This window comes from Oryctolagus cuniculus, chromosome 10 (assembly GCF_051225735.1).
Source record: "Oryctolagus cuniculus isolate XC-2025 breed Fujian yellow rabbit chromosome 10, ASM5122573v1, whole genome shotgun sequence".
Taxonomy (NCBI): domain Eukaryota; kingdom Metazoa; phylum Chordata; class Mammalia; order Lagomorpha; family Leporidae; genus Oryctolagus; species Oryctolagus cuniculus.
Window position 1 is genome coordinate 95,779,269 of NC_142876.1, and position 12,897 is coordinate 95,792,165.

A 12,897-nucleotide genomic window follows, 5' to 3' on the forward strand; every position below is an offset into this window, starting at 1 on the left:
CCCCGTGGCCCTCCTGGGCACACTGGGAGGGAGCGGGGTTTCCACAGGGTCAACTTCCCTGAGCCCCTGCTCCAAAACATTCTTTGGGATTGTCAGCTTTGTCCAAGAGCTTTTGTTTTAGCCCGGGTGTGAAGGGCTGGTTGCAGACCGTCTGTTCGATCCAGCCTCAGTAAACATATGGGGATGTTTCACCCCATAGAGGCCACGTATTTTATTGGTGAGTTCGCTGCGGGTTCCTCCAGTTTCTCAAACTTGTGGGGCCTTTGCTGGGTTGCACCAGGAGTGGAGCAGGAAGAAGGCCAAGGTGTTACTGGGCAAGCAAGCGAGGTTAAGTGGAGACCCGATTTGCACTGGGGGCCCGTCCTGTCCCCATCTCCTTTGCGACACCCCTGCCTACCTCTACCCTGCAGCTTGGGGAGACCCGAGGAGTTACAGAGACTGGATGGCCTCCCCTCCCAACTGGACCCTGCTCTAGGAACTGATGGGCACTCCCCGAGGGGTGTCGGGCGGCCAGTGGGTTCGGTTTGTGTGGCTTCGGCTCTAACAAAGAGATCCGCTGTAATCCGCCCGAATCTGTTATCAATTTCTCCACTGCCCGCGCCCCGCCCCGCGCGCCCCGCCCCGCGCGAAGCTTGGAAAGTGCGCGCTTCCAGCGGCCAGCGATCCGGGCCGTTGATTCGGAAGCACGGCGGGACGTGTCTGTGCACGCGTGTGAGTGTGCAAATGTGCTCGCGTGTGAGTGTGACTGCGCGTACTCGCGCGCCTTCGGTCAAGCGTTGGGGAGAGTAGGCTTTGCAGTCTGCGTAGCGCGCACTGAGGCCGACTTTGCAACCCACCCCCTCCCCTGGAGGAAACTTGACACTTGCAGCGGGGGTGGGGAGGGAGACGGAGCCTTCATGCTGGAAGTCCGGGGAAACCCGGGTTTCCACTCTCCAGGATGCACCCCCAGCTTTTGCGGCGCTTTGGGGACGACTGGGCCGTGGGCGCGGGGCCCTGGCTAGCGGGCGCTGGGGACCACAGAAGCATTTCCTCTCTGAGAAGCCCAGAGGTGTCCGCGCCAAAGAGGCGGCTCGCAGTGAGGGGGAACGGCGGTGCGCTCCAGAGCCCCGTGGTGTTTCCAGGGCCGTCCGGCTCCCCTGTGTCCGTTTACTGCATGGATTTCAGGCCGCCTGGAGGAGCTTCCCCTTTCTTTGCTTTCCCAAGAAAGGGGCTGGCTCCCCCCGGGGCTGCGGGTGGGCTGCACAGCGCAGCGTGGCGCAGCAGGGTTACACTTAGCAAAGACGTGAAAAAGGGACTTTTGGAAACCCGCTCCTCCCACCCGCACTCGGCTCACTGCCGCCGCCGCCGCCGCCGCCGCCTACAGGTGGAGAAGTCACCAGTGGGGAGGAACGGACGTGAGAGCCCCCAGGGCCGACCGGCTCCTGTCCCTGAAACTTTTCGGGAAAGGCGCCTTCACTGCCCGGCCGCCCGCGCCCTGGAAACCAGGGGCCTAACTGCACCCGGAGCCAGCGCCTCTCTGGCCCCGCGGGGGACTCCTCTGCAGTGGCTCTGGCCTCGTCCTGCACCTCCCACCTTTCTTTCGGAACTGATCCAGCTGGAGGCGGGGTGGCAGCGGTCCAAGGCTAGGCTGTCCGTGCGTGCATGATGGCGAAGTGGCTGGCGACCCCAGACCAGGACCAAGGGAAACTCCACGCCCCTCGAGCTCCCTGTCCCCTCCCTCGGCGGCAGCTGCCAGGAGAGGGGGTGACACGCCAGTTTGTGGGGCCGGCGAGGAGGGGATCCTGTCCCAGGACAACGGGCACCAGAGCCCCCTCTTCCTACTGGACTTGCTTCCCTTCTCTCAGGCTGGGGGCGGGGTAGGGAGGCCACCGGTGGGAGGGGGCCCCCTTTTCCGGTTTCTTCGGTTAGGATCTCTCTGGCTCTTAGGCCCTAGGCCCCCCATCTTCTCCCAGCCCAAGTCTGGCTTGAGAACGTCCTCATGGAAAGCCGCGCTGCTCTCCGCATCTGGAAGTGGCTTTCTCCAGCTCATCCCGTAAACTGATTATGAAACATACGATGTTAATTCGGAGCTGCATTTCCCAGCTGGGCACTCTCGCGCGCACTGGTCCCCGGGGCCTCGCCCCCCACCCCCTGCCCTTCCCTCCCGCGTCCTGCCCCCACCCCCCACCCCCGCGCCGGCCACCCCGCCTCCTCCGCAGCCGCTGCCGCCGCCGCCAGCGCGCTCCACTCGCCTTCGCGCTCCTCTGGCCCCTGGAATTAAGTCTGGCTCCACTTGTCGCTCAGCCCAGGTCGGGGAGAGGACTAGGGTGGCGGCGGGACCCAGCGCAGCTGGAAGTAGCGGGGAGCGAGGGGGTGCGGGACTGGAGGAAGCAGGAAGGAGGCAGCGCCTGGCACCGGGGGCTTTGCACAGCATTGAGACATGTTTGTAATCGCTGGCGTGCCCGGCGCGCAGGATCCCAGCGAAATCAGATTTCCTGGTGAGGTTGCGTGGGTGGATTAATTTGGAAAAAGAAACTGCCTATATCTCTGCCATCAAACAACTCACGGAGGAGAAGCGCAGTCAATCAACAGTAAACTTAAGAGACCCCAGATGCTTCCGTTGTTTAAACTTGTATGCTTGAGAATTATCTGAGAGGCAATAAACATACGATCCTTTCTTCCCTCTCCAGAAGTCCATTGGAATATTAAGCCCAGGCGTTGCTTTGGGGACTGCTGGAAGTGCAATGTCTTCCAAGTTCTTCGTAATGGCTTTGGCCGTATTTTTTTCCTTCGCCCAGGTTGTAATAGAAGCCAATTCTTGGTGGTAAGTTCATTCTATGTGCATACTGGTTTTTTTTTTTAATTGGTTTGTGTGAGGCTGCATTTAAAGCTGGATGATAAGTGTGGGTGCATTTATCTAATATGTATGCATGTGATATCATTTACTTGTATATACTTTTAAAATCAGTTTTCTTTTCACTTGCTAATATTGTACAGCTTATCTTCAGCTCCATAGGGAATCAGAACCTATAAATCTAGGCTGTTTTCTGTGGGGCCCCTGTTCAGCTGTATGGTTGTAGTGCATCATGCAATGAAAGGGAACAGAAATTGACTTCTCCAGTCATTGTAAGCTTATCTATAAAATTTCTGGGTAATAAAAGTGAATTTCCACTTTTATTTTTTTGTCGCTTGAGGTTATTCACCTGCAGAGTTGGAAGCAGGCAGCGTTGTGGGCAGATAGCAGAGTCCAGGCAGAGAAGTGTTTGAGCCAGAGGAGGTGGACTTGAGGAAGCCCAGTGGCCCTCCGTGGGGGCCTCATGGCCATGGCCGTGGCGCAGTACTCCCCGAGGGTTCCTGCAGTCAGAGCCCTGGCTGTTTGTTCCTTGTCAGTGCCCTGTCTTGGGTCCTTGACAGCCGCATAAGGAGCCCTTTGAGCATGTCCACAGCGTGGAGGATTTTCTTCTTCAGTGTGTGTATGCTTGTCCCTCCGTTCTTCTCTCAGCTGGGAGGAACTGCTTTCTCCTCCCCGCGTCTAATTGGCTCTGCTTTCGGTATTCGTGTGCTCGCAAGGCAGATGGGTCCGGTTTGTGGGCCAAAGTGAGTCACTCTCTCAAATGCCACAGGCCGGTTCCCCCAGAAACCGCCATTTCCCTCTTTCCCCTGGGGTGGGTTTCGGAAATATCTGTTCAGGTAGAAGGCGAGAGGGGCAAGGCGGGGAGTGAGGGCGCTCACCGAGGAGCCAGCTGGCGGGATGGGGATACACAATACCTCCGTTTTCTGAGTGCCGTTTAAACAGAAGAGGTTTATGCAGGCCTTGCCATACTTTGTCATGAGGACAAGCAGAAAAAGCATCTGTGTGCTCAAAGCCAAGTATTGCTGACATGCTTCGGGGCCCCAGCTCGGGAGTTCCCGACAATCTTGAACGCACATCTCCCAACCCCCCCTCCTCCTCCCCACCCTGTGCAGGTCCCTAGGTATGAATAACCCTGTTCAGATGTCAGAAGTATACATCATAGGAGCGCAGCCTCTCTGCAGCCAACTGGCGGGACTTTCTCAAGGACAGAAGAAACTGTGCCACTTGTATCAGGACCACATGCAGTACATCGGGGAAGGCGCGAAGACCGGCATCAAAGAATGCCAGTATCAGTTCCGACATCGAAGGTGGAACTGCAGCACTGTGGATAACACGTCCGTCTTCGGCAGAGTGATGCAGATAGGTAGGACGCCATTGGATCTGTCTGTTCTTAAACGTGTCTATAAAGGGTTTCCCTGGGCAGGGAGGGGGGAGTCTTTGGGGTTGACCCTTGTGTCTGCGGAGGAGGAGGGTGGCTTCCAGCTTGCGGGTTTTTGTCATTGTAGAAAAGGATGTTCGCTGCACTTGCCACACCCGCTTGGAAGTTTTGGACTTCTTGAACCACATCAGGAGGGGGGCATCCCATACGCTTGCCCTGCCTGAGAGCGCTTTGCTTTTCTTAAGTGTGTTTTGTGTAAAGTAGAAGCAAAATACTTATTTTGGTTTCTCCAGAGTTCATGGGGAAAGCACACCCTTTTAAGTTTCAAAACTCTTTGGACTGCTGGAAGTTTCTAACAGAACCTAACACTGATGTGGCCCAAGCCATCCAACTCAGGATGGCCCTCTTTCAGAACGCCGCGTGTGTCGGAAGTGAACGAGGTTTTAATTTTCTAAATGTAGGTTTGTCCTGAGGCCATGGAGATACAGATGCTAGGCACGCTTCAGTTTTAGTCCCAGAAAGAATTTTAATTATAAGTGATCCAATTTATGCTTGCGATTTTGACAGTTGATATAAAAGCACATACTTGGATCTCAACCTAGGAACTGAAAAAAGAATGTAAATGTATTGTTCACAGTCCAGTGTTTAATTGTAAATATGCCATTGAACTTGTTGCACTATTCAGGGAAGAGAAGGCATTTAAACTGGGCTCATGGTAAAATTCAGGGAAAACCCAGTTTGCCTCAGGTTTGGTTTAATAGGCGAGGTTCCTCCTTGACTGAAGTGGTCCTGTGTGTATTTTCTAGTGTGAATATTTTGGGTCTCTTTACTTTTATGCAAACAAGCCCTTATAATTAATATGACTGCAGTGACTCCTAAAATAAGAAGCCATCCATCAAAGGAATTAACTGTTTATACTCACCGAAGATAAAAAAGTTGGCTTAATATCCATCACAGATGGATAAAATGCTTTTTAAAAAAGCCTGAAGAGCGCATTCATTGAGAACAAAAACGAGTTGTCAGTGGATGTTTGAGCCGAGCAGCTTCATAAACTAAAATAATACAGGACTGGAAGTGTTCCTCGCACTGAATGGGAACAGGGCTTCTGCTCCAGCCTTCCACAGGGCTTTGTCTCTTCTGTCAATGATTAAAACGTGCTGCCCTGGATGCTGGGCTCGGGACCTAGAAGTTGAGCTGCGGGAGCACACAAGTTTTCCTTGAGTCTGAGCTGGCTCTCGCAGTTAACTGGAGGTGTGGGTGAGATGCACTTTTCCTGCCGTTTGATAGGATGAGGTGGCCACATGCTCTTAAAAAACTGGATCAGACTGGTAGCTTGTCTTCTGTCCCCTCTTCTTCTATGTCCCTGCTAAGCTGCCTACCTCTTTCTCCCATGTGTCTTTGAGCTAACAGAAATCATGCAGCAGGGAACGCAGCACTTGGAACTGTTTTTCTGTGTAGTCACTCTAGCCGGAAGCTGTGGGAGCCTCTTCTCATCCTTGCACATAGCCTGTTTGGGGCCACAGTTGTTCAGAATAAGCTATCATTTGCTAAGTGAATTTGAGTTCTCCTGAAGATTTATTTTAAATGCGGTCCCAGATTCAAAGAGCCCGCTTCCCTAGGGAACAAGCAGAACCCTTGCTACAAAGGCCTCTATTTAATTGTCCCTCGCCAGTGCACTCTCTGGTCCTCAGCTGTGTGGTGCCACCGTCTGGGTTGATGGGAAGTGGTTAGGACGGGGACTTCCTGACAGCCTGCTCAGATCCCTCCTCGCTGCAACCATCAAGTTGGCTGAGGAGGCCGGCACATGCGGGCTGCATCCTCTCTGCCGCAGGCCTGCCTGTGCCTGCTGTCTCAGAGCAGGAGGCTATGGAGGGTGGCTTGTTGGGGGTGCGGATGGGGCCTTCTCTTTAAAAGAAAAAAAAAAAAAAGCAGCTGCAGAGAAGGAAAAAACAGGACAGGCTTTAATGGAAGGAGGAACACAGACACAAAAGAGTGGGGAATTCGCTTTGCTTTCACTTTTCTACTGCAGAGTGGGTTTGAAGAGAATGCACTAAGGAAAATTTGAAACACCTTGGATGCTCAAAGGGGGTGTGTGAGTCCACTCAGAGCATGGCGTACACCAGGGGCATGGAGAGTAGTTCTTGTCCGTGAGAATCTGACCCTGGGATGGGGCCTGTGTCTGGGCAGCTCAGGCTGCCCTCTCCGACACCCCGCACAACTCATTTTTCTAGGGGGCACAATTGCTGGGTTGAAGGCCCCCTCTTCCTGGTGGAAACTTCTCATTTTTCATCACGCTCCTTTTTCCTCCCAGCTTTTGTCCCCCTCTCGTCTTTGTTTCCGTGGCATGAAAAGATTTGTCGGGAGAGCACCATGTTTAAGGGGGCTGAGGGTCTCGGGAGATGGGAATTTTGCCGAGGGAATCCTAACTCAATCAGCAGTATTCCCACCAGGAGGATGGTACCCACGGGCCGTTAGCCAGCGAGCACTTTTCAAACCCGTTTCCCCACGCACTGACCAACCAACTCCTTGGTTTCACCTGGATTTGTATGCCTGGGCATAAAAGGGACATGCTCAGGATAGATCGAGGAAAACAGCTTGATTGTGTGTTGTATACAAGCCTTCTATGCTTGGTCCACAAAGGACAGTGTCTTATTTCCTCGTGTCCTCCAAGGAGCTTTTCGTCCCCTGTTCTTCGAGCTATACCCTCCCTGTTCTACCCGGCTCCCATCTAGGACCATGGTGTTTTCTGTTTGATCCGTGTTAATCCTGAGAGAACTTCCTACACTCTGTCCGCCCTCTCATTCAAACACTGGGCTATGACGCCCCGGAGGAACTCTAATGGATGCTCCTGCCAACCTGTAGTCCACCCCTCAAGTTATTCATGTTTAAATTGTGGGAGGCTGTGACTGCAGCACGGGGCAGGGAGGCCCAAGAAATGCCAGGTGGGCACAGTGACACAGCCATGCCCTCCAGAACGGGCCCTCGGCATGCGGCCAGGTCCCATCACCAGCTGTCCTTGCATTTCTGCCATCTCTTCCCCCGAAAAAAGACACTTACCAAACTGTCAGGGCATCCGGAGGAGAAACCCATTCTGGTACAGGGATTTCAGGGCCAGAAGGGACCTTTTTTCCCACTAGCTGTCTAGTTCAATACCTTTATTATTTTACAGTTAAGGAAAGTGAGCCCCCTCCTCAGCCTGGTCCAGCCCAGGACCAGCGTTAGCAGGGGCGAGTGTCAATTCTCGCTGATAGTACCACCTTTTTATTAAGCGGCTTCTTGTGTAGTAACGTCTCTGTGTCTAAGTGGAATTTAAGGCTGTCTGTAATCACCTTTTTTTCCTTCCTGACAAATACGGTTCTTCTAACTGTTCATGGGGAAATATTCACATGGATGAAGGAGAGACATTTTTTCTTCTTCATGCTGCCATTTGAACACTTGTGGGGGGGCGGGGTGGTTGCAGGAACTGGTAGTTTGAAATGCAGACGTGCGTGCTCTTTATGGAGAAGCGTCAGGCCAGTGAGCTCTGGATTTCAGAGGCGGCAGGTGTGATGTCTAATAACTCTCCGAACAGGTAGAGCTAGGCTGTGTGGATGCAGAGACACTGAGCAGGGAGGGCAAGGCCGACTCCAGTGTGGCCACAGCTCCCGCAGCCACTGGCAGTGCGTGGCTGAGACTTAAAGGGGCTCCAAGCCTAGCCCAGCCCAGGCTCCCAAACCCCATAGAGCTTAACGTGAAAATAATGTATGTTTCGTGCTAAAGTAAGTACAAGGAAGTCCACCCCAATTCTGAGTTTGCCTTCAATGACTTCTTTCATGTGCATTTTTGGAAATAAGTTTTGAATGTCGGCAAAAGAGCAGGAGAGAAAATCAATCCGGCTCCACTTAAAATCCTGCCTTGGGCTCTGGAATGCGCCAGAGGGGCTCTGAGGTCTGCTACACTGTTGTCATTTGTGGCCTCTGTGTGTGCTGGGGAGTTCTCAGGGCTAAAGGTGGGTCCAGGGGCCAGCCAGAGCTTGCCCTACGCCTGCTGCTCCCTCTGTGGGCTTCAGTGTGTTGGAGCTGCCTCTGCCTGCCTCACTGGGGCCCAGAGCTGGTCTGCTGGGGGCTTATCCTGGCCAGGTTTCTCAGAGTCCCCCCAGCCAGGTGCAAGGCCAGCGTGGGCGGGGACTTTGGCCGCCCCAGCCCAGCCCAGCGGGCTGAGGCAGGCTCCCGGTGACCCCGCATCCTTGCCCGCAGGCAGCCGCGAGACGGCCTTCACGTACGCTGTGAGCGCCGCAGGGGTGGTGAACGCCATGAGCCGGGCGTGCCGGGAGGGCGAGCTGTCCACCTGCGGCTGCAGCCGGGCGGCGCGCCCCAAAGACCTGCCGCGGGACTGGCTCTGGGGCGGCTGCGGCGACAACATCGACTACGGATACCGCTTCGCCAAGGAGTTTGTGGACGCACGCGAGCGGGAGCGCATCCACGCCAAGGGCTCCTATGAGAGCGCGCGCATCCTCATGAACCTGCACAACAACGAGGCCGGCCGCAGGGTGAGTGCACGCGGTGGTCCCGTCCCCTGTGTCCTCTGCAGCCACCCCCTTTCCCCTCCTCCGTGTCTGTCTCTTCCCTTCTTGTCTCACGGGCCTCTGCGGAGAGCGGTGCCCCAGCCCAGGCGCTCCAGTGGCTGATGGGAAAAGCTCAGTCCCTGCCTTGTGAGTGAATCCCCAGGGCCAGAGGCTAGCAGAACTCAGCTGGGACCCCTGTAACTGCCACCACGTGGTCCCTGGAACCTGGGTGTGGATTGGGGGCAGAGTCCTCAGTCTGGGAGGCTGAGGGAGCCCTTAGACCGCAGCCCGTGGCCTTCCCTTCGCCTCATCCCCCCCTGCATCATTAGCCGGCGGTCTGATGGACTGAGGGGTTCTCCCCCCGCCCAAGGGCTTTTCTGAGAAAGGGAAAGCATTTTGAGCAGGGTGGCATTTTGCCGGCTCTTTGCAGGTCCCGGGACCCTCCTGGTTCCGGCTCGTCCTGCCATCCTTCCCCTGGTGGGGCGAGGGAGAGCTACTCCTCTACAATGGTTAAAAAAGACCCTCCTTGCTTGCGGTTAAACACATGGCACTTCATGGCTGCTTTAAAATGAAGGGGTGAAAATGTTTCTTCCCTTTGGCAGCGCTGAAAACCAGGGCCATTATTTTTTCAAAGAACGCAAGGTGGGTGCCAGGAACTTTGTGCTCAGAGATTGGACTCTTGTGTGTTTTGGGGCGAGGAGAAGGGAAGATAATCACAGAGTAGGCCAGAAGGGACTGGAAGGAGTCTTAGAGCCCTCATTTTAAAGGTTGGGAAACTGAGGCCAGGAGAACCACCTCACGGCTGGGGGAGGAAATGAATGGATTGAAGCATGAACCGGGGTCCTCGCTTTGCTTTCACGCCTGCACCCCAGCCTAGAGGGGAGAGGTTTGGGAATTGGAGAAATCGAGGTGGACATGCTTGCTTTCTTCTTCGGAGACTCAGTTTCCATGCCTGCAAACGGCCAGAGCCGTGCCTCACTTGGGGGTGCAGGGAGGACAGATGAGGTCATCGGATAGGTTGAAGCAGACGAGAGTCCCAGGACTCGACTCTTTCTGACCTGCACAAGAAGTTTCATTTGGTCCAAGCTATGGTTTGAGTTAAGCCCGTTCTAAGTACTTGATAACTGAAAACTTAATGATTAAACACGAGGGAGCAGAGATGCAGAGAAGTCAAAGACTGCCACTCCAGCTAATGTGTCTTCCCTTCTGGCCTGATGGTGAACAGTTGGTGGACAGCCAGGGAGAGGGCAGACAAGGGCTGAACTTGGCGGAATTTTGCCTGTGCGGCCCTGGGAGGCAGGGCATCATGGGGGAGGAGGGGTGAGGTCTCTGCTGTCTCGCCTTGCCCATTGCTGTGAGCCCTGCAGTGTGGCTGGCTCTCCCAGCTGCAACTGACCCCAGGGGCTTGTTCTCTTTGGAAACTCTGCTAGCGCCCCCTTTTCCCAGGGGCTCTAGTGGGGGTGCCCAGTGCCTCCACCTAGGAATGCCTCCAGGCCAGAGGTGTGGCTGAGGTTTGGAGCCCAGGCCCTCTTTGTTACCTTCCTAGCCTCCCTGGGGACAGGATGCGACAGGGGCTCAGCAAGCAAAGAGCAAGGTCAAGGACAGTCGGGCTGGCAGGAAGATGCTGGAGGGCTTGCAGAGCGCCTTTCCAGTGACCCTTGAACCACCTGCGTGTTTCACTAGTCCTGGTTCTGGGGGTGAATTTGTCGGAGCAGTGAGCTCAGCTTGGGTCACAGCGACGGAGGTCACAGAGCAGACAGCTTTTCTCTCCGAGAGCGGGGAGGTGGGGTGGAAAGTAGGCCCTGTGCCAAGAAATCCTATTAGAATTTCCTTAGGGCATTAGCCTTTTAGTTTCCTCTAAGGGGAGCAAAGGTTAAATATATTTATAAAACCCTGCCTGAGATGAGCTGAGTGCCTGACGCCCTGGCCCCCTTTAGAACAAGGCCCTTTACCAATTCCTGGACAAGGAAGGTGGCTGTCCTTGGGGGGAAGTGGCTCCCTGTCGCCGGGCCACACCACGCGGACGCTGGAAGGTCGCTGGCAGGAGGAGCTGCGGGCAGCAGGGACTATAAATAGGCAACCACCACCTCCCAGACTGCTGGGCCCAGCGCTGCGGGCACTGCTCCTGGGAGGCCCGAGGTGACTGGGCAGGGGCCCAGACACCATGCCCTCGTCACCCTGGAGAAAGACCAGATGTGTACAGTGTGTCCTGCGTTGCCAAGAGCTTTCCTTGCCTCCCCTAATTTTATCCTCTGGAGAGTGCTGGAAGCTGGGAGCATCGCAGTCCGCTTCACAGAGGCTCAGAAAGGTGTAGTCAGTTACCTAAATGGAAGGGCTGTCAGCGCACAGGTCTAGTCTGCCTACCTTCCAGGGAGGGTACTTTTGGCCTGGGGGTGGTAGCAGATCAGGGAGGGGGGGGGGGGAGGACACTGGCAATCCAGGCCCAGTTCCTCCACTTGGAGGCTGTGTCACTGCGCTGTCACCTAATTGTGCCTACGTGATCATGTTGCTGGGATGATTAGATGGGATGATGAATGTCAGGACCCTTCTGACAGTCCCTGGCACACAGCAATAATGGTAGTAGTGAGCCAAGACGTAAACCCTGCCCCCACTGGTGCAGGATGCCATAGGTGCCCATGGGGACATCTTGAGAATAGGCTGGGGGTCCAATTGATTGAATTCAGTCATGGCACCCCTATTCCTCACTGGCTGGGGGTGGGTAGTGCATCTTTCTGGGCCTCACTTTTCCTTCTCTGAAATGGGAATGCTAGCACTTAACCTCACAGCCTGGCTGTGGGAGTTCCTGCAGGTGCTTCAGGTGAACGAGCTGGGAGCCGTCTCTGGGTTGGGTGCTCTTGTGTGGCTGCTCAAGTCTCCTGCAAGCAAAGCAGCAACTGGCGTGACTTCCTGTGTCTCCTGTTGCCAATCAAAAACTGTGATGGTGGTTGGTGATGATGAGGGAATAAGAACAGATGTATTCCGTAATTTTTAAGATTTCCAGTAGAGGAGGTCAAAGGGGAGATGACACAGCCCCTAACCTGGTGGGTGAACGTGGCCCCAGCCAACCAAAGTCAAGGACAACTTGATTAGTTAACACAGCCCTTCCCTGCGCCCTGGTTCCTCCGTGAACTTGTGCACTGACCACCCCACCCCCGCTTTCCTGCAGACGGTGTACAACCTGGCCGATGTGGCCTGCAAGTGCCACGGAGTATCCGGCTCGTGTAGCCTCAAGACGTGCTGGCTGCAGCTGGCGGACTTCCGCAAGGTGGGCGACGCGCTCAAGGAGAAATACGACAGCGCGGCCGCCATGCGGCTCAACAGCCGGGGCAAGCTGGTGCAGGTCAACAGCCGCTTCAACTCGCCCACCACGCAGGACCTGGTCTACATCGACCCCAGCCCCGACTACTGTGTGCGCAACGAGAGCACGGGCTCGCTGGGCACCCAGGGCCGCCTGTGCAACAAGACGTCCGAGGGCATGGACGGCTGTGAGCTCATGTGCTGCGGCCGCGGCTACGACCAGTTCAAGACGGTACAGACAGAGCGCTGCCACTGCAAGTTCCACTGGTGCTGCTATGTCAAGTGCAAGAAGTGCACGGAGATCGTGGACCAGTTCGTGTGCAAGTAGTGGGTGCCCGCCCATCACCCAACCCCACTCCCAGGACCCACTTATTTATAGAAAGTACAGTGATTCTGTTTTGTGTTGTTTTAAAATATTTTTTATTTTCCCCCAAGAATTACAACCGGAACCATATTTTTTCCTGTTCCATCTAAGAACTCTGTGGTTTGTTATTAATATAATTATTATTTGGCAATAATGGAGGGGTGGGAACCAAGAAAAATATTTATTTTGTGGATCTTTGGAAAGGTGATCCAAGACTTCTGTGGGTAGTGGAGGAGGAGGAGGTCTCACGTCTCCTAACTCAGCTGTGTGGGCCGAGTACACATCCAGCAGGCCAAGGAAATACCTTGTCTTTTTCTCAAGTACGGGGTCACATGGGGTTGGTAGGATCCGTTGGATCAGGTAAGAATCGATGCACAAATGAAGTGCACATGCTCTGGGCCAAGATAAAAGGCTGGGAAGGGGTGAAGGTGCGGAGAGAGACTCACCTGCTGCCAGCCTGTGTTTGACATTTTCAAACTGAT

At 54.8% G+C, this 12,897-nt stretch overlaps 1 protein-coding gene across 1 annotated transcript; it reads left to right on the plus strand.

The window, feature by feature from the left end:
* Positions 1-2,667: 2,667 nt before the first annotated feature.
* Positions 2,668-12,379, plus strand: WNT5A (Wnt family member 5A; the record flags this gene model as incomplete). The annotated part of the gene is given in 4 exon segments (NM_001082665.1): positions 2,668-2,803; positions 3,946-4,196; positions 8,447-8,739; positions 11,921-12,379. Coding segments are annotated over 4 exon segments (1,139 nt in total), but the record flags the coding sequence as incomplete, so codon positions are not given.
* Positions 12,380-12,897: the final 518 nt, after the last annotated feature.